General features: G+C 38.5%; 1 protein-coding gene across 3 annotated transcripts in view; it reads right to left on the minus strand.

Annotated features, from left to right (window-relative positions):
- Nucleotides 1-2,798: 2,798 nt before the first annotated feature.
- The window catches only part of arhgef7a (Rho guanine nucleotide exchange factor (GEF) 7a), a 37,695-nt gene continuing 13,124 nt past the window's right edge, over nt 2,799-27,369 (minus strand). The window contains exons 4-23 of one of the 3 annotated variants that reach the window (XM_051958488.1): nt 27,226-27,359; nt 25,034-25,235; nt 22,393-22,481; nt 21,476-21,570; nt 21,249-21,344; nt 19,940-20,062; nt 17,854-17,992; nt 17,716-17,775; nt 17,471-17,617; nt 15,605-15,691; nt 15,417-15,495; nt 14,486-14,625; nt 12,577-12,798; nt 11,475-11,568; nt 10,157-10,246; nt 9,601-9,786; nt 6,178-6,182; nt 5,619-5,704; nt 4,337-4,391; nt 2,799-4,189 (exon numbers count right to left, since the gene is read on the minus strand). In XM_051958488.1, coding sequence (XP_051814448.1) covers nt 4,067-4,189; nt 4,337-4,391; nt 5,619-5,704; nt 6,178-6,182; nt 9,601-9,786; nt 10,157-10,246; nt 11,475-11,568; nt 12,577-12,798; nt 14,486-14,625; nt 15,417-15,495; nt 15,605-15,691; nt 17,471-17,617; nt 17,716-17,775; nt 17,854-17,992; nt 19,940-20,062; nt 21,249-21,344; nt 21,476-21,570; nt 22,393-22,481; nt 25,034-25,235; nt 27,226-27,359 — 2,252 coding nt within the window. In that variant the 3' untranslated portion in view covers nt 2,799-4,066. Of the gene's footprint in view, nt 4,190-4,336; nt 4,392-5,618; nt 5,719-6,007; nt 9,787-10,156; nt 10,247-11,474; nt 11,569-12,576; nt 12,799-14,485; nt 14,626-15,416; nt 15,496-15,604; nt 15,692-17,470; nt 17,618-17,715; nt 17,776-17,853; nt 17,993-19,939; nt 20,063-21,248; nt 21,345-21,475; nt 21,571-22,392; nt 22,482-25,033; nt 25,236-27,225; nt 27,360-27,369 lie in introns of those variants that run through there. The other 2 variants (XM_022207025.2, XM_022207027.2) reach the window with 2 other exon arrangements.

Genomic DNA, 27,369 nt, shown 5'->3' on the forward strand with positions numbered 1-27,369 from the left:
ACTATATTCAAATCAGCACAAAAATATATTGTAGCCTACAGATATTAGCTTTTTTCCTCCTTTCCTCCCACTATTTCCATACAGTTTCTAAATGTTGCAGCATTCTGATATTTTAAATTTATTATTTCTGGTATCCTTGCTGGTAGATTGTCTTTATTTTTATTTTGGTATAATGTCTTTAATGGAAATTGTTTTTACATTGTAGGTTAGGTTAAAAAAAATAAAAATAAATGCAAGTTAATCGGCACATATACCACAGCAATTCCACAAAATATTGAACTCCTCACCTGAACAGCACTACTAACTACCATTTACTACTAAATGTAGTAACTTTATGAGAATTCTAACCTGTTAGAGGATTCAGTGAGTCCACAGAGGGTTTTATTTGTAATAAATGACTCTAAATGTTTGAACTTATTCATCACATTTGACATTAGGATTAGACAAAAGAGTGTTTTCAGTAAGAGCTATTACTTGTAGTTGAGTTTTTTGTGTTTATTTATCTAATGAAACCCCTGAGTGCTCCCACCTCCTCTGGATTTACCTACAGTGATTGAAAAGTTTTGGGGGATGCATTTCCTTTGCTTTCCATCACATATCGAGCTTCACACCGTCTACATTTTACATACAGACTTCATTAGTTGATTATTCATCTCTAGACTAAAGCTGTTAGATAAATGAAATGAGGATGTACAATATGTGCCTTGAAAATGGAGTGAAATGGGAACTATGATGCTGAACTAGCTGGCCTTATTCTTTAGTTGTTGTTTATAGTTAATTCTGAGGCACCATGTGAGTTTAATTTTGACCTGTTCTATTTGATATTGTTTTTTTTCGGTTGCAATATTTTGCACCTTACCTTATTTTATTGTACAGCCATGGCCATAAGTTTGGACACAAGTACCATGACGCTTGTGAATCTTAGAAAATACCACAAAATTGTCACTTACAATACAGTACACAACTCCTGAGAACTATATTAAGTTTCATATTTAAAAAAAAACATCAAAAGAGTTTGGTGTCATTTTGTTATTCTTACCAAATTCGGTTGTGAAAGTACTGCTTTTTTTTGTTATTTTCTTCTAATATTATGTTTTGGGAACAAAGTTGTTCCAATTGTTGGAATTTATTGATAATATTATATCCCTTGCTGATTTGTTGACTAATTAAACTGGTGCTGTCAAAACATATTAGTTATGTTCTGTAATAGACATCAAAACAGACATAGGAAGCCATGCTGTGTCCAAACTTATGGCCATGGCTGTATCTTTATGTTATTTTATTTTTATCTTATCTTATTTACTCCATATTTTATCGTATTTCTTCACACCGTTTCGCACTGACTGAAGGGCTTTTTGCAATTTCGTTGTACTTGTTGCAATGACAAATAAAGTTCTATTCTATTCTATTCAATCTCCTAAAAACGTTTGCAATTAAACAAACTTAAACCAACTGAAACACACTTAACCTTTCCTGCTCTGGAAGTCTGTTTTCTCTACATCGTATGTTATAAAAGCACATGTTTCAGAGGATGCAGAGTCACACACTCACAGAAAACTCCTGGAACCAACATGGATTTGTTGTGCTTCATGTCTTTTCCTCTTACTTTGGTCAAGTTTCAGTTGAGCATTGTTAGAACCATTAGTGTTACTTTATCGGTGTTAGAAAAAGATTTTATTTACTCTCTAATTTACAGTTTTAATTACACATTTTTCAATTCTTACTCTGACCTGGTGATACGAATGTAAAAAAAAAAAAAAAAAGGGAAAATCTCTCAAGAGTCTCTTATCCAGACAGCCCAAGGTTGTTCATTCTGTTTTTTTACTGAATTAATTTGTGGATGTTTTAGAATGAAGAAACAAAGACAACAGAGTTATAAATAGGTGTATTTGGGCCCCTGGAGATCCGGGGCCACGGAGGAGGTGCTTGATCTGCCAGACTGGTGGTCGACTGTTCTCGTTTTTCTTTCTTTGTGTGTGATGATGAACAGCATAGCTTCTTTCTTACTTACGGGTCATTCCAAAATTGGAGGACATTTTACGCCCCAGCCGTCAAATTTCAAACAATCTGTGTACAAAATGCTAAAACATGCAGCTGGTGTGTAAATGAGACCAAATCTAAAAAAAATCATTTTCCTCTTGTCCCACCCTGAAGATGAACAAATTGACTATCAACTAAAACAGTGAAAATTACATTTTAATCTCATTTTTTGGTATTTTTTTTTTCACTGATGTCTCTTGAAATTGTGGGAACATTTTTCATAATCAACATAATATTGTAAGTAATAATTAATATGCATGGAACAGCAACCCTGTTAGCATGACCTTTTTATCTGGTAGAAGAAGAAGAAAACAGTGAATCACATAAAAAACTGGAATTAACATTCTCCAACAGAATGGGCAGAGCAAAGGCTTGTCCTTTTCTATTTTCCATCTTTTCATCCATTGTCAGCCTTGATTGAATGTCTCTCTCTACCTCATATTATCAGGATCAGACTCATTCTTTGGACTGTTTTCCATCAGTGGTCAGCAGTAACAGCTAGCTAAATATCTAGCTTCTACTGCTGAGAAAAAGATCACATTAGCATGGATTAGAGTAGGGTTAGCAACAACACAGAAAACATGGAATAAAAATGCTACCATTGATGTGGAAGCTGAGCCAATCAAGCCTTGATAGTTTATTCCCTATTATTGCTGAATACGCAGCTGAAAATTGGAAAAGATAAGCTTTATTTTTCAAAGATTTTGAAGCCTGAACAACCCTTATGATGTGGACAACACTCAGCAGCGACTCAGCCATCCTTGAAAGCACACATTTATTTCTCTCTCAAAGGACAAAGGCTCATATTTTTGCAGTATTTACATCATACAGTACAAGTTAAACATCTGTACAATTCCCGTAGGATACCCAGAAAGTGGTCAAACGACAAAGAGCACAAAAAAGATTTTTATAAAAAAGACACAAAAGACGAGTTTCCTGGCACACGCTTTGCTAACAGGCTAAAGACATCAAGCTCAGTCCGTGTCTGAGAAAGATAGAAAAAAAAATCATCCCATATAAAAATTAAATAACATAAGAGAGGCATTATTCAAGTTCAGAGTCATCCAAGGGCCTTTGTGACCATGAACGCCACTAAAGTACCGTTTATGTACCGCTGTTTCTGTGAAATGATTGTAAACAGAAGGAGAGCAGCTCTCTCTGGTCGTCTTCCAGCCTCCTGAACACAGCCAGAGGCGATAATGACGATGATGGATGAAGAAGTGATAGAAGTGTGTGATTCGTAGGGCTGGACCCGAATATCCCGAATATCCGAATATTCGTACGCTATGGTTCGACGTTACCGGGCGGAAAGAATATACGGCGTTACCGTCTTCCCTCCACCTTCGGCCCATATCGGTTCATCCCGTCCTGTGATCACATAAACATATACACATATGTCTATGTGATCACCCCCTCCTCCCCCCAGACGAAAACATTCGGAGCTCGTCTCTTCCCTTCGCCTTCGGCCCACTTCGGCTCATCCCTTCGTGTTCAGCTCATCTCGGCTCCTCCATTCGTGTTTCTTACCACCACCCGAATGGCCGGGTTGCTGCAGACTCTGACATCACGCTACACTTCGTTGCGTAAACACAAGACAAGATGCTGAAGACCTCCTCAGTTTAACTGAAGACAAAACAATGGCAACATTTGCACAATGGAGACCAGACGAATGGATCCAAATATTTGGGCGGACGTTACGGGGCGGAACGAATATTCGGATATTCGTCTTTGATAGGGCCCGAACATTCGGAGGCCAGAAACCACTATTCGGGCCAGTCCTAGTGATTAGTTCTCCTTTTGCTTGGTGTTCAGGGAATGTTACTGTGGAATCGATGGTCGAGGCAGTTCAGCAGTAGCAACACTCCTCTTAAAGCTCACACACTTCCATCTCCAACAATTACCTGTTCACTGATGCACTCTCGCTCACGCAACCTTAAATTATGAATGTCAGTGTGTGCATTCCACACTCACACACACTGCAAGCAAAGTCCACTCATGAGGATCCTTCTTCAGAGAGATTCGAGCCTCACAGGTTCGTCTCGTCCCACGTCGGGTCATTAATGCTCTTCAGCACCCTCCTCACTACTTTTTCTAGTTCCTTCCGGGCTCTCTGCTCCTCCTCCAGCGACCTCTTCATCTTCTTGTTATCCTGCAGCCGTAAACACCCATGTTATTCATGTCATTGTGACACGCAGTAGGTAGAACAATTAGTCACTGTGTCCACTGTGTCTCACATTTCAAAGCTCATAAAATCAAACTACCTCATCATAGCTTAGGAAACATTCCACACACTCGCCTGTTTCAGCTCTTGAACTTCATCCCTGAGGGCGTACACCACATCCACCAGGCTCCTGCGACAAAATAAAATGTACTTTTATGACTGCATCAATCAAAATCATTAAATTACATGTACGATTGTTGCTTTAACCCTCGTGTTGTCCTTATTTATGAGCACCAAAAAATAATGTTTCTTTGTCTGAAAAAAATCCCAAAATTCAGCAAAACCTTCAGGAAGAAAATTTCAATAATTTCTTAAAAGTTTCCCTTAAAAGTTTTATTTTAAAAATAATCCCCCATTTGGCAAGAAAAGTCTTGTAAATATTTTCAAAAAAATGAGTAAAAGTCTTCCCAAAAAAATCCTAAAAATATCTACAGTGATTACATATATATAGCAGTAAAACTTCTAATATTTTATTTAAGAACATTCACATAAAAATAAAACAAAATCCAAAGAAATTCGCTGGATTTCCACATTTTCAAACTTTAAAACGGACCCAAAGCACAAACCTGAACCAGGAAGCTTACCAATAAGGACAGCATTACTAACACTACTGAAAGGATAAATCTGAAAATATTCTGGATTTTTTATAGTCAACAAATTAATCTGTTATCGTAATTTTTTTTCTGCCAAATATCGGCATTGGCCTCAAAAAATAGATATCTGTCGGCCCCTAATACGCAATTATTAATCCTACTGATACAGCTTACTTCTGCATGCAGTAGACCTCCATTTTTGCAAAACTATTAAACAAAACTTTGATAAAGTTGCACATAAAGTAACTTGCTCTACAAAAACTCACTGGAGCACCATATGTATTAATCCGCAGGTGAAAATAGTTCGAAACAATCGCACCGTTCACCCACATTTAAGCACATTTTCATATGAATGTGCAGCACTTCTAGAACCATTACCTCAATCTGTTGTTTAAATTGTTGCTTTTTTGTCTTTACACAGGATACGATAAAGCAGGGATGTCAAACTCATTCCACAAAGGGCCGGTGTGGCTGCAGGTTTTTGTTCCAACTAAGCAGCATCACACCAGACCTGACTCATTTAATCAACCGATCTCCAGACAGGTGATTGGTCAGACTGTGTGCTGTAGATATGTTGGAACTAAATGCTGTAGCCTAGAGCACACAGTCTGACCAATCACCTGTCTGGAGACTGAGATCGGTTGATTAAATGAGTCAGGTCTGGTGTGATGCTGCTTAGTTGGAACAAAAACCTGCAGCCACACCGGCCCTTTGTGGAATGAGTTTGACATCCCTGCGATAAAGAGATCGATCAGTTATCTTACTTTTCTTCCACTGCACTCTGCCCGTTGCGGCTGGGATCCTCCACAAGGACTTTCTCCTCTCCGTGGATGATCACATGCAGCCCCGACTCCTTTCGAGGTCCTGTTATAAAAGACAACAGTTGAGCTTCACTCAGTCTCACCTCGTGGTTCGATGAGTCATCAGAGAGAAGCAAAAACGCGCACAGCTGGTAGTGCTAGAGTGTTAGTCATGCTCACATTTGATTCAGAGAGTCAGAGGACAGTGGAAGGAAATTAAGAAGCCGTGGACAAACTTCACAAAGCATTCATTCAATCATTAACAGCACAAATCTGTGTCATTTTTAAATGAATGACAGTTCCACCATGAGATCTGCCGTCCTCCAACAACAAACCACCAGAAGGCCAGCGTCTACCAAATGACAGATTTATTCAAAACTCATAATACAGCGTTTGGGACTCGAACACTTCAGCAGTGTAGAACAAATACACTGAAGGCGCTGTTTGCAGATAAGACATGGTCACGTGTGTGAACTGAATACAACATTAGAGCACACAGAGGACACCGTTGGTTAAAGACAACCCTGCCTGTCCCACAGTTTGACTTAAGTTTCTTAAACCACAGAATACACCTGTCACAAAGTATAGCACATGATATCAGGACAGTGAGATTCTCAGCTCAAATACTCATAGAAGGTAGAATGGATTTTTTTTCTTGCTCCGAGACGACTAGTATTTACAGATAGGGAGACTTTACCGTATGTGCTCTTTATATTTCAAGTCCACTCTGACAGTATTCTGAGGTTGAATGAGTAGCTCACATAGAAATGTTCCTGTATAATCGCAGTCTCTCGTTTCTTTTTTCTCTTTTCTTTTTTAAGCCCTCAATGCTACCAAAACACTGAAGGTGAGCATTTACACTACGAATGAGCATTTACTTTACAGAAACACTGAATACTTAAGTCTACCTTTAGGATATATCGTACACACTCTAGGTAGACGACAAAAAGTACAGAATTTTAACAGATTCTACCCCCGCCCACCCGCTCCCACCCGCTGGCCCCGTTACATGATTGTGCAAAATAATTCCAACACTTCATGTTATCAGTGTAAACTTCAATACAGACCAATAAAACATAGTTTTAAAAAAAAGAAAGAAAATAAATGATTCATCCAGGGATCATTTTGTAAACATTGACATACAGAATACAATATAAATAAAAAAAAACGCCTGTATACAAAGTAATAAATACAATAAAGAAATCTTTTCAGTTCAAACTGTAACGTGGACCAATATATTTCCATATGTCACTCACATTGCTTACTGTAAGAGGATGTCGACCTGTACTTTTAATACCAATACTGGAAAAATACTTCTTCATAAAAATAGTCATTAATGCATGATAGGACGGGGAGCCTCAGAGGCGGGTCTGGCTTCTGAGGCAGAGCATAGGTGCTAGTTTGCTGTGACACAAGGGACGTTTGCAAGTGATATCACGCTAACCGGTTCAAATTATCAGAGCATACGACATTAGCTACACCGCGAGGAAACGGATCGTCACGTTGGGAAGACAGATGTATTCGCTTTCTGTCAGAGAGTTAGACGAGCAGCTCGATACCACGCTAAAGTCAGCAGTTAGTCGGGTCAATATATAATTGAGGAACTTTTGTTCATGTGCTATATCTGCATACATTTTTATTAAAAGTAATAAAATTAATGTTTTTATCTTCATTATGATCATGTCTTTACAAATCCCATCATTATTTATTATGGAAACAATCACTTATTAATAGAAAATGACTGGATATCACTAAAATATCATCTAAATAACGTCTGAATTTAACACCAACCACCTTCTAATGAGCTAAACAATAATAAAATGAGCTGATTCACAAATAGTTTGGATTGTGTTCTTTTAGTAAGTTGAGATAATATACCAAACTTTACATTTTACTCAGTTGTATAAATAATATTTAGAAGAATCTTTCTGTAAACTGTCATGTGGTGTTTGGTTATAGGCGTCCATGTTGGTTTTAGGTGGTTTAAGTGTTGACTATGAAACCAAAAGTCTGGCTATTAGACACTGACCCAGAAAGTCAAAGAAATGAGCATTGGAGCAGAAACTGAAAGACTGAAACATGAACTTAGAGACACTTTCCTTCTAAAAAATGAGTGGAAAAAGGTCAGTATCTGCTCATGCTTGCAGCTGATGTGTTTAGCCACATGTAGCGTTAAAAAAAAAGAAAATAAAAGTAAAAATTCCCACTTGGTTCTATCAGCCAGCCAGCACATCTAAAGCTAAAATTAGGGTTGCCAGATCTGCAGCATTGTGTGTACACGTACCGATCTAGAGTCAGCTTGCTAAATTATTTCATTTAAAATTTAAAAAAAACCTTTTTTTTAGATATTATTCATGTAATTTGCATGCAAAATAGGCCTGACAAACAAACAAACAAACAAAAATATCAACCCAAGGCAACACTAGAAGTAAAAGTTGCCAAATTGGGGAGAAAACCACAGACATGGCAACTGTAATAGAAATAAACGGAACGTATTTAGTTTCTGTTTTAAAATAGCAAGTCTTAAAGGAGTTCCAATCCAGCCTTCAGTCTTTATGTGAAGCTTCAGGTTCACAACGAATGAACAGATATGAGGGCAGTATCGATCTTTGCATCCAACTCCAGGGAAGAAAGCGAGTAAGTGTAATTCCCAAAATGACAAAGTATTCCTTGAACTACCAGGAGACACTTCCACACCAAAGCAAACGCATCCGGTTTGTATGACAGGACTGCTTTAGGTTCTTAGCGCCTGGCTGGTACACTATGCCTGCTTTTATGTGATTTCCATTAATACAGCAGAGATTTAAAAAAGAGATTTAAAACGGCATAAATGCAACCCTGTGACAGTAACAGCCGGATCTCACTGGATGGAAGATCAGGCTGATGGAGGATGATGTTCAGGAGACTACACAATAAAAGAAGTTATTAAAATGAATGAGATCAAGGGTCAGCTCACTAAAAACACAAGAGTCTGGTATCTGGGCTTCCAGAAACGCTCGACATGTTAAATCAAAACTATCTGCGTGCTTCCAGACTATTAAAGGTAGAAACATGTTCTCTGTAATTTGGGTGAACTGACCCTTAATAGCCACTCTTCTAAGTCCAGCACACTGGCTTCTACCCAGTTTGCTCTTGACTAGAGAGTGAAGCGTATGTGATAATCTCCTCTTTCTGTAGCAGCTACGACAAACGACAAAGAACGGACTGAATTTCACAAACTACTAAAAGTTAGCAAGGGCTTTAAATGTTCACTAGCTCTTTGAATACGTTGGATCTTTTTCCGCTTAAGGGCCGGAAACACGACCAGAACTGCAAATTATGCTGACAGCGATGACGGAAAGCTTTGAGAATCTGGACGTTACACTCGCATGCTGCTATGTGGTCAGACAGCGGGGGAATGTGTGCGTGCTTGTGTCGCATCTGTGCTATGTTTGAGCATTCACACCCTTAGAAACACATACTGGAGAGACACAGTAAATAGAATACACTCGTTCCTGAATTACATCTGAATATCAGACAGGAAAAGCTCAGTCCCCGTTGCTCCCTCCCACCTGATCTCCCTCCCCGATAATCCACTCCAGAGTCCACCGCATCTATGGTCGAACAAGGGGAGCGGTCACATTCAAGATAAATGAACAATTAATTACCAAACACTTACTGCATGACAACTACAGAAAGAGAGGAGGCACATAAAAGGGAAAGTGGCAAAGGCAACAGGGAGATGCTTTAAACATCTTCAAACGAATTGGCCAAAAAAAATAAATAAACCAAATAAGTTAACCAAAAAAAATGAACGAATATAATAAAAAATAAATAGATAAATTAAAAAAATCTATAGTTTTTGTTTGTAATACATTGACGGTAAAAGAGGTAAGCGTGCTGTACGTTACATCGCAGCACGGCGTGGCAGTACTGGACGTTCTTTAGTTCTGGTGGGAGATGCAGCTCTTGCGCGGCACCGAGCCCATCCTGTAACTGTGGCTGGTCCAGATGGAGTCATAGTCAGAGTCCTCCGAAAGGTCGGAGGTCAGTTCTGGCCGCGACACGCTGCTACGGCGGCCCGGCGAGTCCACACAGGACTGGTCCACGTCTGCAAGCACGTGGTTGTGCATCAGGTCGGTGCCCTGCCAGGCTGGTCGGGTTGAAGGCGGCCGGGTTGCAAACGTGGAGGGAGGAAACGGTGGTCGAAGGAAGAGGAGCGAGGACGGAGCAACAAATGATAAATCATACAACCAAAGACAGATGCAGGATGAGATGATGGAGGAAATCAGAACACATGGAGGAAATTATAGCACAGTATGAAGAAAACAAAAAAGAAAAAAAGGAAGGAACTCAAGGTAAACCAGAGCAATGCCAAAGGAATGGAGGAGAGACGGGAAGAAGAGAAGAAACTGTTAGAAGGGTCAGTTCAGAATACCAGCGTTAAAGAAAGGCACTCAGCAAAGACAGCAAGCTCCACCATGAGCCGCTCTATACATGCATGAGTTTTAGTGTTTTCTTACTGGAGTTGAGAGTCTGCCTGGTTTTGGCGCTGGTGCAGTACGCCTCGATAACTTTCAGGATCTGAGCGTCTTCTTCCAGAGCCGCTGTACCTGAGAAACAGAAGGAGCAACGAATTAACACGTTCATGTGTCGTCTCACCGTTAACCGTTTAGTCTGTCCATAAATGTGAGAATCTGCAAACAAGAAAAGAACAGCTGGACATGTTGAGGAAGAGAGAAAGCAGCGGTTCAGTACAAAGATCAAGTCAGCAGCAGATGGTTCAGTCCATAACTGAGGGACTTCTGGAGTCCATGGGATATATCTGCATACATTTTTATTAAAAGTAAAAAAAAAAAAAGTTTAAATCTTTATTATGATCATGTCTCTACAAGTTCCATAATTATTTATTTTGGGATCAATCAGTTATTGATAAAAAAAATGACTGGATGTCACTAAAAGGTCAACTAAATATCGTCTGAATTTAACACCAACCACCTTCTAATGAGCTAAACTATAATAAAATGAGCTGATTCACAAATAGCTTGGATTGTGTTCTTTTATTAAGGTGAGATAATCAGGACAGATATTTCTTTTTTGGCAATATATCACATTTTATATGGAAAATATCAAATTAAATCCCTTCCCACTAAGTGCCCCGTTCCAAAAACTCCTCTCCAGGAAGTGTGTTAATTCCAGATCACATGACCTGCTCCACATGATGTCATTTCCTCCTGAAGAAAAGACTGGAAGACTCCAAGGCTTTCTGACTTATTTCATATAAAGTAGTCATCAGGTTTACTACTAGATCTTTAGAAATAACTTTACATTTTACTCAGTTGTATATATAATATTCAGAAGAATCTTTGTGTAAAATACCATGTGCTGTTTGGTTATAGGCGGTGTTGATTTTAGGTCCAGCAAAAACATCAGCTGTGAACAAATTAGATCATGTTTCTGAATCTAAACACAAATGTAATTGTTAGTTGCTACGTCCTAATGTTGCTATGTGGACATTAAGACGTGCATTCTGTTGTAAAAGTTGAATGTTCGTTGTTGAACATATGTTCTGTTAACAGCAAATAAACAAGAAAAGTAACATAATGTTTAAAAGCATCCCATTAATTACTCTCTGCCGCTAATCTTTACCTTAATACACCTTTATAAGTTGCAGTACATGAATACAAAATGCTCCCAGTAACTGGATCTGGCATCATCAGACTACAGATTCAGATTAATCAACAGAAAGAATTAATCTTCTCTTGGCAAGATGGAGATTAAGCCATTTCCCACAGTGTCAAACTATATCTGTAATGAGAAAATAAAAGACTCTAAACATACTCTTCCTCAAGGCAAACTCCTCTTCAGACTGCTTCCTCTCAGGTTTGCGCTTTGGTAGCAGTTTCTTCACACTCTTTGGACTTTTACTAAGATCCTGCACACAGAGAGCACAAAAAGGCAGAGAATTAAATATAAATTCTGCATTAAAAAGCAAGCACATACATTTTTAACCCTCCGTTTGTCCTCATTTGCAGGCACCAAAAAGTATTGTTTCCTTGCCTGAAAGAATTCAGCAAAAATATTCCTTAAATTTCTGAAAATTTGTAAAATCTTCAGGAAGAAAATTCCAACAATTCCTTAAATGTTTGCCTTGAAGGTTTTATTTTTAAAAAATTACCACATTTGGTGGAAAAAAAGAAATGTGAAAAGTGTCTCACATAAAAATAAACCAAAATCCAGTGAATTTTGCTGGATTTTGGTTGATTTTTATGCGAATGTTCTTAAAGAAAATATTAGATGTTTTACTGATATATATGGAATCGCTTTGGATATTTTCAGGATTTTTTTTGGAAGATTTTTACTGATTTTTAAAAAAAAAATGTTTACAAGAATTTTCTTGCCACATTTAGGGAGTTTTTTGAAAATAAAACTTTAAAGGGAAACTTTTAAGGAATTCTTGGTATTTTCTTCCTGAAGATTTTGCAAATTTTCAGAAATTTGGGAAATTTTTTTGCTGAATTTTTGGATTTTTTTTTCAGACAAGAAAACAATATTTTTGGTGCCTGTAAAAAAACTCCAAATTTGGCAAGAAAATTCTTGTAAATATTTTCAAAAAATGAGTAAAAATCTTCAAAAAAACATCCTAAAAATATCTAAAGTGATTCCATATATATCAGTAAAACTTCTAGTATTTTCTTTAAGAACATTCACATAAAAATCAACCAAAATCCAGCAAAATTCACTTGATTTTGGTTGATTTATTTCTGAATGTTCTTAAACATTTTCAACATTTCTTTTTCCCCACCAAAAAATGTTCCAAGATTTCCCAAAAATGTTGAAAATGTGGACATCAGAAGTTTTCTCCCCCACAATTTAAACTTTAAAACGGGTCAACTTTGACCCGCAGAACGACACGGGGGTTAAACTGCATATCATCCATCACCTCCTTGTAGCAGAGGGCAGCAGAGGGCCGCAGTGGGGGTGCAGGTCGCAGGCAGCTCAGGCTCCAGGGTTTGGGGGTGTTGGGCGGCTCCAGCGGGCCCCACATCATGGTGCTGAGGGAGGTGCTGTGGGAGGACGGGTGAGGCAGGGTGTGGTAGGTAGGAGCCACCGTCATGGACCTCCCCTCAGCATGCCGGGACGGGGTGAGGGGGTGAGACGGGAGCTGGGGATACAAAACAAAAAGCCCAGTTTGTTACCCGGTGAACGATTCTGCTGCCAAGAACAACGTGTTTGCTGACCATTTAGTAAAACACTACCCTGCTCTTTACTTGGTTTTTATGTGTGGATTTACATCACAGAGAGGTAGAAAACTTGTGCAAGGGTGCATTTATAAAGCACTAACAGGGTTGTTGGGGTACAGTTTGTACAAGGAAATTAATCAAATATTCAATGTGGAATCATCTATTTAAGTTCACAATTGCCATGTTTGCAATCGAAATAAAGAATCAGCTACTTACTAGTGCAAAATGTACAAATGAAGAATAGAAATTATATGCAGACGTATACATACACACACATATTATTGTTATTATAACTCTTATTAATACAGTACAGAGGACAAAACGGGACAAGATAAGATAAAATAATATAAGATAGTCCTTATTTCTCCCCACGTCTGGGGGAATTTCACATTGTTGCAGCAGCTTATGCAGCAATGAACATAGTAATAAAATATTAATAAAATAGTCGTAATAAAATTTACAATATATACAGGGATGAGAAATGAGAATGAAATAGGAAAGTATTGACACACTAAACAATACAGTACAGAGTGGCTTAAAAAATAAGTTTAAAAAGTAGAAAAAGATGTAGCAGTGCAAGAGCTGCTGTGCAAATCTGATGGTTTGGGATTATGTGATATGTGGTTAGTGATGCTTTGAAAGATGCTGCTGCTGTAACACTGGAAATTTCCCCTGACATGGCGAGCAATAAAGGTTTATCTTATATAGAAATCGATAGATACAGAATCACTGGAAAAGATGAGGCTGTTTGTAAAATGAAACTGTTTTACAGACATTTTAGATATTCATTCGAGTGAACCAGGGGAGGTAAATACAACAAATGACAAGTCTACAGGGTACTTCAGGGTCCGGCTGCATAAATTCTGACTTTTATGCTTTTCATTTGAATTGGATTCAGTTCTCGGTAAAGTGATGATCAACATTACATAAAATCCTGAATACTGTCATTCAAACACTTCAAACTTACATCTGAACTGCAGTTTTTATAACAAAAAAAACTACTAAAGACGGTTCTTTTAACATTATGTTCAGGCTAGAAGACGTCTCTCTAACCAGCCCAGACGCCCAAAACCCCAAAGCATCATCCAGCCAGATGGAACTGTAACTTCTCCAGTGCGTCTTGGAGATGTTGAGGGATTTACTCCCAGTTGGATATGCCCAAAATCCCCTGACAGATACATTTCTTCCATGTCTCACCTCCTTATTTTTAATCAGTCGTAGATTTATATAAGTTCTTTATGTGATAATCATCTCTTTCACAATGCAACCACCGACATACAAAGAGGCCTTTTGTAAATAATATTATCGTTACTGTTTAAAAGTCAATTCATCCTGTGGATAAATGCTGATTATTATGCCTTTGCATTCATTTCATTAAATGCAACTGTGCTTTGCAGCCTTTCCAGTGGGAGATATGAAGCGCTTCACATCAGGCTGCAGAGTCACTTCAGGTGATTGTCAGACATGAGGCGAGTCAGCCTCTCATGGTAACCTGATTTCTAGGGGTCACAGGCAGTGAGAAATCAGCTCATACATTCACAGTGTTTACGTCAAACTGGGTGTGAATGAACAGAAGGGAAAGGATCAACAGAATGATGAGCGGCTGACCGTGTGGCAGGGAACGGTGAGGGGTTTGTGGCTCGGCGCTGTGGCTGCGGTGTGTTTGATCTGCCTGCTCAGGTGCTCCACCCAGTCCTGCAGGTCCTGCTGGTTGGTGCACACCACCTGGAGACGGTCGAACATGGTGCCTGCAGAAAAAGCGGCAATGCTGTTCACGACATTTACTGGAAACCAAAAGAAAACCAGAGGACGCCGGCGATGCAGCTTTTTAGCTCGCTGTTTTTCAGTTTAAGTGTGCTTTTTTTCTTTATGCCAAATATTTTTACAATTATTCACGATTTAACCCTCCTGTTGTCTTCATTTACGAGCAACAAAAATATTGTTTCTTTGTCTGATATAAATCAAAAAAATTCCCCAAATTTCAGAAAATTTGCAAAATCTTCAGAAAGAAAGTCCAACGATTCCTTAAAAGTTCACCTTAAAAGTTTTATTTTTAAAAAAATCCCCAAATTCGGTGGAAAAAAAGAAATGTGAAAAATATTTCTTAAGAACATTCACATAAAAATCAACCAAAATCCAGTGAATTTTGCTGGATTTTGGTTGATTTTTATGTGAGTGTTCTCAAAGAAAATATTAGAAGTTTTACTGATAAATATGGAATCATTTTAGATATTTTTAGGATTTTTTTGAGGATTTTTATTAATTTTTTGAAAATAGTTTCTTGCCAAATTAGGGGTTTTTTTAAAATAAAACTTTTAAGGAATTATTGGTATTTTCTTCCTGAAGATTTTGCAAATTTTCAGAACTTTGGGGAATTTTTTTCAAACAAAAAAACAATATTTTTTGGTGCCTGTAAATGAAGACAACAAGAGGATTAACGGCTGCGGTTTCAAATCAATTTCCTATTAAGGATCAATAAAGTATATATTCTATTCTAAATCAATGAACTCAGCGTCTAGCTCCTCTCATGTGACCTCACCGTTGAGCTCAAAGGAGTTTTTATGGGCTTCACAGTCTTCCAGTTTGGTCACCATCATCCCAGCAAGAGGCAGTTTTCCCTGCAGAGAGAGAAATCAAAACATCAGACGCATGACAGGAAAGAGAAACGATCTTTTTTACGTGCTGCAATATGTGCAGGAGTGTTTTGGGAAAAGGAACTTTCCTGACCTGGAATATGAAGCCGCTCATCCTGGGACTGGCAGACAGCATGAGGAGGATGTGGGGGAAGAGCATGAGGTAACGCTCATTCTTCTCCTGACAAAACAAAAGAACATTCAGGAGAAAGACAGAGAGGGAGAAACGTAGAGGGGTTAGGAGAGAGTAGATGAAAGAGAATAATGAGGCATCAATCAGAAATCCGAGCTGAATTAACACTAAAGCTACACCTCTATAAGTGTTTATGTTTGCTTGCACCGGTACGTCTGGTTTGCACTTCAATTGCACCGCTAATATTCTAGCTAACAGTGGGGTTTTGATGCCTAAACGAGGGCAGTTTCAGTTACTTTTACTGAAATAATTGCTGCACAGAAGGCACGGAAGATGTAAAAGTCACTGCAAAGATTGTTGGAGTACCAGTTATTTGCATTAAGAGCAAGCCAGACACAATTACAGTCTTTAACATTCTGCCATTTGTTTAGACGAAGAATTATCTTTGCATGAATCAATACGATGCGCCCACACAGCATCTTACTATCATGCAGACTGTTACTGGGGAGGTTCCTGTCAGGCTGCGACTAAAAGGATTCAGCTCAATTAAGACACAGTTAACCCCTCCTGACGTCCTTTAAAGTTTGAAAATGTGGGGGAAAAAAATCTATTTTCACAGTGAAACTCCTGATGTCCACATTTTCCATATTTTTGGGAAATCTTTGAACATTTTTTGGTGGAAAAAAAAGAAATGTTGAAAATGTTTCTTAAGAACATTCACACAAAAAAATCGAAGCGAATTTCACTGGATTTTGGTTGATATTTTTGTGAATGTTCTTAAAGAAAATATTAGAAGTTTTACTGATATACATGTAATCACTTTAGATATTTGTAGGGTTTTTTTGGAAGATTTTTTCATTTTTTTAAAAAAAATATTTACAAGAATTTTCTTGCCAAATTTGGGGGATTTTTTTAAAAAATAAAACTTTTCAGGGAAACTTTAAAAGAGTTATTGGAATTTTCAGAAAATTTGGGGAATTTTTTTGTTGAATTTTTGCATTTTTTTTTTCAGACAAGGAAGCAATATTTTTTGGTGGAAAAAAGAAATGTTGAAAGTGTTTCTTAAGAACATTCACAAAAAAATCAACCAAAATCCGACCAAATTTGCTGGATTTTAGTTGACTTCTATGTGAATGTTCTTCAATAAAATATTAGAAGTTTTGCTGATATATGGAATCACTTTAGATATTTTTAGGATTTTTACTCATTTTTTGAAAATATTTACAAGAATTGTCTTGCCAAATTTGGGGGATTTTTTTAAATAAAACTTTTCAAGGAAACTTTAAAGGATTTTTTAGAAAATTTGGGGAATTTAGGTTTTTACAAATTTTTTTGAAAATATTTACAAGATTTTGGTTAATTTTACAAGATTTTTTTAACAATAAAACTTTTAAGGGACACTTTTAAGGAATTATTGGAATTTTCTTCCTGAAGGTTTTGCAAACTTTCAGAAATTTGGTCATTTTTTTGGTGGATTTTTTCTTCTGACTGTTCTTAAGAAACATTTTTTGCATTTCTTTTTTCTATGAAAAAATGTTCAAAGATTTCCCAAAACTATTGAAAATGTGGACACCAGACGTTTCAGCGTGAAAATACTTTATTTTTCCACATTTTCAAACTTTAAAACGGGTCAGTTTTGACCTGCAGGACGACACGAGGGACAATGTAACATTTGCAAACTTCAGACCGTATATTTGTGACTCTTTGACATGAATTGGCCAATATAATATAACTAATAAAAACTGTGGTTTGTGCATGGTGAGATTGACTTTTTGCAGCAGTTCAGAGCAGGGTGAAGTGCAGGGGATGCTGTGACGGTGTGGGTACCTCTGATGCATGACTCTGGACTAACACTTGACTCATGTAGATCACAGAACCCAGCGTCTTGATGTCGTCTCCCTCCCACAGCCGGATGGACTCGGTGAGAATCTGCAGCTCCAGCTCCTTACGTTTCCGCACCTCCTGGCACTGAGCCTGGAGTGATGGGAACAGACAACGGCTTCAAGGGCTGCTATTAATTCATTTCATCTCGTATTAAGTGTCTGACCGGAGCGGGAGCGTGTTCAGCTTACGGAGAGGTTTTTGAAAGACGCCATGCACTTCTGGATGTCTGGCCTGTCAGGATGGCTCTCCTGCAAGAACAGAAACATGCCGCATAAGAAACACGCAGCTCACAACAAGAGACGGCTGTTTAATGCGGAGACACACACCTCCATGTGCCGCTCCAGCTCTTTGAGCAGAGTCGGGTATTTGTCCAGTCTCATGAAGGGTTTACTGAGGCCTGTGGTCAGGGTGAGGATGCCAGGAGTGACGGCACCGCGGCCCTCCATAAACTCCCCCAAAACGTCACTGCAAGACAAAGACAGAGAAAAATACAACCTATTCTGAACATTACCTCTACATCAAACACTGCAGGGTCATTCCGTATGAAATCAACCAATTTTAAGAAAACTAAATATATTTAGTTTGAACATTAAACATAGAAGGGTTTATAGAAGCAAGTTGTGCTTGGTGTCAAAATTTAGGGAAATTCCTGTAATTCCACATGATGTCTTTTATTCTTTGATACCACCTATCCCACATGCTGATATTGACCTTTGAATCCGAAGGTCGGACAGATATGTTTGATTTGTAGCTGTTCATATTTCATGCATTACATACCATAGCACTTTCATTTTATACAGATCCAATCCTTAGATAGCCAAATTATACCACATAAAATCTCTAATGGATATGATGATTAGTTTTTGTGTAATGGGTGGCCAAATGTAGCAGTTTAGAAGTTCGTGATGGATAAAATCGCAACTTTGTCATTCTCTGTAACATGCAATTATAAATATAAAGTAAATATTTTCACATTTCTGAGGACTATAGGTCACTGTGAAATGATTCTGAAAATTTCAGATCTCTGTCTTTTGTTGTTCAGAAGTTATAGAAGTCTGAAAATGGTCAAAAATTTCAAGTCTTAATTTTGGCTGCAATAATAGGGTACCCCCTACCTACTTCAAATGGCCGTAACTTTGAAACTAATGACAATAAAGCATTCAAATTTTGGATTTCCCCATCATATATAATGTACTAAATGTATGTAAAAACTTAGCAAAATCTCAGAGGGTCAGGTGGGGACCACTGGTTGAAATGATATGGAATGACCCAGCAGCTTCACAGGTTCTAAAGCAGGGGTGTCCAACATGAGGCCCCTGGACCAAAAGTGGTCCTCCAGAGGGTCCAATCCGGCCCTCAAAGTGTAAAAATTACAGAGAAGACATTAACTGCAGATCGTAAATTATAAAACTATAAATTTCTTTGCTGAATTTTTTTCAGACAAGGAAACACGATTTTTGGTGCTCGTAAATGAAGACAACAGGAGGGTTAATGATGTTAAAAATGACCTCACAGTCAGAGCAGCAGCTCTGAGCCGGCTTTATACAGTCAGTGTGTGTTTCAGTCTGTCATGATTTGGAATTTGTGAACGATTCCTAAACCCATTTAGAATGATGGACAGCTTAAAAAGCAACAAATGGCATCATTCAGCTCAGCCTCTACCTACTGAATTATCTCCTCTCTGAAGGTCTTCACAGGTCGTTTCAAGTCACCACGACTGTCAAAATTACATCCAGCCTATCAGCTCCAGATAATCTTGTTCTATTGTGTTGCGTCTCGACACATTGGTAAAGAGGAAAAATGCAGTTTTTGATCTGCTGGACCTCTGCTGGTCGTGACCTGGTGGAGCATGAAGCTGCTGCTGTTCTTATCGTCACATTTGCTTCGGGGCTGTGAGGGCAGCCGGAGTTTAATTAAAAGGAAAAAGCATGCCATTCGGACCCCAGTTGTTTACTCATTAAAAACCTCCAAGAAAAGGATTAAACAAACACATTTTGGCCATCTATGAGAGAAAAATGGACTAAAGTCTTGAGGAATTGTTTTTCTTGTTCATTTATGTCAGGTTTCTATCTCCTATTACACACATTAAGTCTTTTTTAAAACAAAGCTTTATGTGTACAATAGGAAATGTACTCAATTCAGCAAAATTGAGTACATTTTTGGGGAGTTTTGTGCTTTTCATGAAACCTTTCTCATGTTATACTTGTCAAATATGGGATGGAAATGCAGCTGTGTTGATCTAGAGTGAACTTTTTGACCATAATCCTCCACAATGTGATTTGCAACCACCTCCTGCAAACTCATTTTTCTTTCATTCCGTCTCCTTGGATTGTACTGAAATTACAGGAACATGCTACAACCAGCAAACAGCAGCTAAACAAGAAAAACTGAATCCAACTGATGTACACGTACCTGTGCTGGGTGAGGACATTGACAGCAGAGGGATGGTTGGAGCAGTAACCCACATAGAGAGCCTTCATCTGTGGCATGAGGTTGAGGAAGAACCCGCCCACCCTCTGCTGGCTTTCTGGAAGCCTAAAGAAAACAGAGATCACAGATGGACGACATACTTAAATATATATGCAAATTATACTACAACTACAAAATATTTTTTTTAGTCTAAATGTCTCATCCCACTTGATTTAAGATAAATTCACTAAACGAGACATTTCAGCAACATAGAGGGACTTGTTTTAAGACAGTACATCTGAAATATCTTGTTAAGTCAAACAATCTTGAAATTATCTTGTTTAGAGTTGAATTTTACAAGAAAACAAAATATTTTTAAAGCATCTTAAATTAGGAGGTTACTTGAAAGCAATCATCTGTTTCTGAGTGAAAAACTGCGACTTTTTTTAGCATGTCTGGCTTATTTTAACCGTTTTGTCATCCTGTGGAATGTGGAAAAAACATTATCACAGTGAAACTTCTGATGTCCACATTTTCAACATTTTTGGGAAATCTTTGAACATTTTTTGTGGAAAAAAACAAATTTTAAAAATGTTTCTTACGAACATTCACATAAAAATCAACCAAAATCCAGTGAATTTAACTGGATTTTAGTTGATTTTTATGTGAATGTTCTTAAAGAAAACAATAGAAGTTTCACTGATATATATGGAATCACTTCAGATATTTTCAGGATTTTTTTTTGGAAGATTTTTACTCATTTTTTTTTTAAATATTTACAAGAATTTTCTTACCATATTTGGGGGATTTAAAAAAAACTTTTAAGTGAAACTTTTCAGGAATTATTGGACGTTTCTTCCTGAAGGTTTTGCAAATTTTCAGAAATTTGGGGATTTTTTTTTGCTGAATTTTTGGATTTTTTTCAGACAAGGAAACTATGTTTTTTGGTGCCTGTAAATGAGGACAACAGGAGGGTTAAGACAGTGAAGCTTGACAGTGCTAGTAAAATACAGCTTAAAATAAGTTTTCTCAGCTAATTTTAAAATCTCAATATCATATCTTAGTTCAAGAAATCTTACCGAGCCATTTTTCACTTGTTCTATCGGCAAATTTTCCCTCTTATGTCAAGGTAAAAGTTTCTTAAAATAAGTTTTTTTTTGGGAGGGGCAGCTACAGAATCTAAGCATCATTTTCACATTCTGCGGTCCAGCATCCTGTAGTACACGCAGCTCAACACTAGATGTCGCTCTGCTTATTGTGAAACCCTGAGGATGCTGCTGCAGTGGGGCTGTGGGTGCGGGGAGGGACTGACTTGGTGCACTCCTCCAGCGATTGGACGAGCATCTGCTGGAAGGTGCTGATCTCCTCCAGGTTTCCCAGAATCAGAGCCACCTCCGAGCCGCCCAGTCTGCGGGAAAAACGTGACATCATTCAGCCACACGTAAATGAAAATCAAGTGCTCAGGACATCTTTGTGGTCGGAGCTTTGTGTAAAAATCTCATGTATAAAGGTAATGATTTCTGTCTAAATGAGTCATACTTGTCAATGCTCTGCAGTGGTCGCAGGTAGTTCGTCAGGAGGCTCTGCAGGTCCTTGGAATATTCTGTTTCTGTTTCTAAAATGTTCTGTAACACCTAAAAGAAAAAAGAAAAACGGCTTAAATCACAAGAGTCCATGTCTCATAGGGTTTGGTAGAACAGCTGTGTTCTTTATTGCAGTCAGGATTACAGTTAGATTTGTTTATTTCATGCACTAGTGCTACAGTTTTTGAGTTATGAATCCATAAAAGCACAGCAAGTCTGGCGTGTATTCCTGATCCCACAAAATTCACGATTAGCTGATCCTGCAGATTGGCTCAAGAGACTCAAAACACAGCAAATCTGTCTGAAGAATAAGTTTAACTGTGTTGAAATACTGCTTCTAACATGTTCAAACAACACTGTGTGCCAAATCTAAAAAGAAAAACAGCGAGTCATTCTTCATACAATGAAGGTTTTTGTGTTGCATCCACCAAATCAGAGGTGGGTGAGACCAGTCGGCCAACTCAAAGTGTCACAAAATCAGCATCAACAACCCAAATATTGATTCAGTTCCATCAGTTACCCACAATCAGCCACATGTACCAAATAAACAGACAAACAAATGTGTCCTACAGCTACTACTACAAGATGCTTCCTACACGGTGTGTGAGGCAGAAAATAATTTGACTTTTCTTATCAGGCGACTGTGATCACAGTTTAGATAACTGAGCAGAGAGACTCTCTCCAAGGAGGGTTTACAAATGGAAGCAGCACAGGCAGAAAAACAGGCATTAATAAAGAAAAAAAAGGCCCTCAAGGAGCAGATAGTATCCTTGAATTTCAACACGATGTTAGTGGGAAAGGAGAGAAACAGGAGAGTAAATAAAAGCAAAATAAGACCGACAGAAGACTGTTAAGAAAGAATTGTTTCCTCACCAAGTTGTAGTACGTCTTGCTGATTGCAGAGGTGTCGAAGCCTTTGGGTGGGCTCTTCAGGGTGCCAGACTTGGGGGACACTTGTTTGTCTGCATCCAGAAAAATGAAAACGGTTTAGAGCACATACTTCTACTTCAGCAAACACCAAACCGGAAGCAAGTTATGCCTGAAACTGGACCGAGAGGCAATATTTTGGCCTTTGCAGTGCTTACCTACAGGATATCTGACCACTATGAATGATTATGTATAGATTGGTCAAGAAGCAGACAGGAAAGAAGGGACAAGAATGAGGGGAAGACCTGCAGTAAAGGACCGTGAGCTGGAACTGAAGCCAGGCTGCTGTTCATGGGTTGGTTGCCCATTCAACCGGTTGAGCTACCTGGGCGTCCGACTATGTATTTTTATAAATGTTTCATGACTTTTAGTATTTTAATGGTCCGTGCATGACAGTTAATTTGAACTAAATTGTATAAAAAGCAAATATTTCAGTACAAATAATGATTATCATCCTGAGAAACAGGGGAAATAATCGTCAGTGACATGAATTTTAGAGGGCTGCACAGTGGCGTGGTGGTTAGCACTGTCGCCCTGCAGCTAGAAGATCCCAGTTCGACCTTCCTGAGGTCTTTTGCATGGAGTCTCCATGCTCTCCCTTGTTTTCTCCAGGTTCTCCAGCTTCCTTCCACAGTCCAGAAACATGCTGAGCTTAATTGGTGATTCTAAATTGTCCTTACGTGTTTGTTTATCTCTAAATGTTGTCCTGTGATAGACTGTTACCTGTCCAGGTGTCCCCTGCCTTCACCCTACATCAGCTGGTATAACCCTGTAACCCTAACGAGGACTGAGCGTTGTATAGATGATGGATGGAGGTTTGAACACTGGCTAACTTTGAGTGGATGTCATACTGCGTGTTTACTAAGATGTGTGTCTACAATAAATCATAAAATTCAGGTAGAACAAAACGCTTTGTTTCAGCAACGTCAAAGCCACAGCATCTTTTCACCACCATAATGCCATTCATTTCTCATAGAACTGTGGTACCAGTTTATGCCAACACAGCAAATGCATGAGGCTGAAATGTATATGTTCATAGAGAAATTAAAGAAAAACAGGATGAGCCAATGAAAAAACTCTGGCTAGTACAGTGCAAACAGAGTCCAGAAAACTCCCAGATGCCCCAAAAGTGTCCTAAAGTGACAAGAGGTTGCAAGTTTCTGAACCATACTTGCAGTGGATTTAAGCCTGAGCAGAGAAAGCACGTCTCGTTTTCCTCTGCGTATATTTACAGAGACGCCACATGGCATCTCGACCTGTTGCACAAGCAAATAAAAAACATCTGCCAGAAGGCCAGCTGGAGCAGAGACGAATGCAGCTGTGATGCTGTGGAGTGGTCGCAGAAAAGCTTTACTCACAGATGTACGCAGAGGCAGGACGCTTATTTAGAAATACGTGGTTTGAGGGATGCAACTGCTCATTTTGGAGGTTGCACCAAATACTCAGAGGTATTAGCATCATGGTGTTATAACATAGGAGTGTTTCTACACACTGTTGCACTGCAAAAACTCTACATCTTACCAAGTTTATTTGCCTTATTTTCAGTCAGAATGTCTCATCCCGCTTGATTGAAGATACATTCACTTAACAAGAGACATTTCAGCAACATAGAGGGATTTGTTTTAAGACAATGCATCTGAAATACCTTGTTAAGTCAAACAATCTTGAAATTATCTGGCTTTGAGTTGAATTTCACAAAAAAACTCAAAGTTTATCTTCGTGTTGTTCTACAGGTCAAAATTGACCCGTATTAAAGTTTCAAAATGTGGGGAAAAATATATTTTGACAGTGAAACTTCTGATTCTGATCCACGTTTTCAACATTTTCGGGAAATTTTTGAACATTTTTTGGTGGAAAAAAGAAATGTTAGAACATACAAAAAATGTTTTTTACGTGAATGTTCTTAAAAATATATAAGTTGTACTGAAATATATGTAATCACTTTAGATATTTTTAGGATGTTTTTGGAAGATTTAAAAACATTTTCTTGCCAAATTTGTGGGATTTTTTAAGATAAAACTTTTAAGGGAAACTTTTAAGGAATTATTGGAATTTTCTTCCTGCAGGTTTTGCAAATTTTCAGAAATTTGGGCAATTGTTTTGCAGATTTTTTGGATTATTTTCAGACAAGGAAACTATATTTTTTGGTGCCCATAAATGAGGACAATAGGAGGATTAACACATTTCAAATTAGGAGGTTACCTGAAAGCAAAAATGTATTTTTCAGTGAAAAATTGCTATTTTTTAAGCATATCTGGCTTATTTTAAGACACTTAAGCTTGACAATCCTAGTAAAAAAAAGCTTAAAATAAGTTTCCCAGCTAATTTTAAGATCTCAATATTTTAAATATCATATCTTATTTAAAGAAATCTTACCAAGCCATTTTTTACTTGTTCTATTGGCAGATTTTATTCACTTATTTCAATTTAAAAGTTCATTGAAATAAGCTTTTTTTTCTTGTTTTGAGAGGGGCATTTTTTCCAGTATGTCCATCTGCATCTTCTCTGTAATTCCCAATCACAGCATCTTTATCATCCGTCATATTCACGTTAGAAAAATGTGCCCACAGGTAGTCGAGGTACTCACCAGAGCCCTTGACCTCGCGCACGTAGTTGCTAGGAAACCAGCCGGTCTTGCCGTTGAGCATCCCCTCCCACCAGCCGCCCTCCTCCTGGCGAGTCACGCCGATGATGTCACCCTTGCTAAAGGTGAGCTCATCCTCGTTGGTCTGCTGGAAGTTGAATCGCGCCTTCACCAGCAGCTGCTGTCCGCTGTTTTCCGACATGTCCTGGCGAAGGAGGCGAGGATGTCACCACATGACAGCAGATACTGGGTAACACTCATTATTCATCATCAGGCTTATCTTGTCTCTCTGACTCTTTATCGTGTTGCAAGCAGGAAGCTTTCAGGTGAAATTCCACTGCGGTTTGGCCGGATTTCCTGTAATTACTCAAACTTTCTTGCTTTGATTTGATTGTATTATAACGGGTAGCTGGGTAAAAAAAAAGTTCTAGCAGTCAGCAGTTGAGGGAAATCCGTGTTGTTGGGCCAAATATGGATTTAATTTTGGACTGTTTGAAAGTCGCATTGTTCTTGATCATTTCTGTTTTAAGCAACTCACCAGTCTGTCATCATTCATTTGCCCGCGGCATAAACTGTAAGAAGGGGTGATTAGATTGCTCCACTGGTATGAAGTTTCAAAATAAAAGGCGTGACTCAAATGATCATTTTGTGGTTGAGATGTTCAGCATCATGTTCTTCGTATCCGCATACAGAGGCGTTTTTCACTCATTGTTCCTGATTAGATTTTTGCACAAAGTATGTTTTGATTTTTGTGTCTTAATCAATGAATATTTACATTCAACCAAAGCGAACAAAGTGGGGAAGCATTAAGAAAAGAAAAAAAATCACTGAAATGGAACTATTTACCAGAAATCTACAAGAAATAAAAACAATCAGCTGATTTTTCCTTTAACTAATCATGTGTGCTTTTGTCTGTTAACTTAATCAAATTTGAGTTTAATGGGATATTTTATTAATCTCACTTCATCCTACATGTCTCATTTAGAAAGTCTTCAAAAAAGATCTCTGCACCAATCAGATTTGCCAAAAAAAACATCAAATTTTGAGAAGAAATGAGTGACTCAGCTATGAACAACAGTGAAATGACAAAAATTCTAAGATATTTTAGCTAAATTCGGCTGAACTGCAGGCAGTGTTTACTAGGGCTGGACCCGAATATCCCAAATATCCAAATATTTGTTCGCTACGGCGGTATCCGGATATTAATTTTGGATTCAGAATATGCGGCGTTACCGTCTTCCCTCCGCCTTCAGCCCACATCGCCTCATATCGGCTCATTCCGTCCTGTGATCACAAACATATACACGTCTGTCTATGTTCCGCCCCCGTCGGACGTTACGGGGCGGAACGAATATTCGGATATTCGTCTTTAACAGGGCCCGAATATTCGGAGGCCAGAAACCACTATTCGGGCCAGCCTTAGTGTTTACACAGAGCAGATTGGAAACAAGTATGGAAACAAATAAAAAACCTAAGTTGTAAAATCACTACATTATGTAGAATCACATACTGTCCAGTGTCAGTAACACATGGGAGAACTTGGAAAGATGCTGTACATTTCAGGTTTGTTAGAATTTATTAAAAAAGATTCAACTTTATTTTTTAGATTTTTCGGATGCTTGCCATTAGATCGTTGGAATTTTGCCCAGATTGCACTTTTGAGTTCTCCCTGCTTCTAGCTACCGGTCTGCTGTTTGCATAGAGGTGCTAAAGGGCTGAAAATTAGCGTACAGCTCATACAAATGTGACAGGAGAAACAAACACTCAGGAGCTGCCTTGGAGGTTCAGATGGTTAATGAGAGGCAAACTGGATGCAACCGCCGGCTCATTAACACCCAGAATGTGGTGCCATCGTGTTGCTCCCTGCACGGAGCAGAAATAACCCAAAACACCACATGTAGGTGTGCAGGGCCTTTACCCACCCATTTATCACTCTGTCATTATTTGGCATACAAGCTTGGAAACAGTAATTAAGCATCATATTAAAACACCCACTGGTTTAATGCACTGAATGAGCTGCTTCGACTCATTATCCATTCAGCAGCTTTTTGGCACGAGTTCATCCAAAACTGAACGTTAAAAGCACCACAAAGGCAGCACAAACGGCTTTGGATTGAATGCGATACGGCAGGTTGTAAAAATGATTGTCTTAAGAGTCGCTAAACTGCGCCGTTAATGGGTGGAAGTGGTCTTACCAGACTGCGAAACTGGTTCTGCAGCAGCTTGGAGGATCGGCCCAGTGAAGCCTGAGAGGACAGCGACTCGAACGATTTGATGCGGTGAGCTGAAGAGTGTCGAGCGCACACCGAATCACTGCCCACGCCGATATCTGGTAAAAT

This window comes from Acanthochromis polyacanthus, chromosome 14 (assembly GCF_021347895.1).
Source record: "Acanthochromis polyacanthus isolate Apoly-LR-REF ecotype Palm Island chromosome 14, KAUST_Apoly_ChrSc, whole genome shotgun sequence".
In the NCBI taxonomy this organism is placed as follows: Eukaryota; Metazoa; Chordata; class Actinopteri; family Pomacentridae; genus Acanthochromis; species Acanthochromis polyacanthus.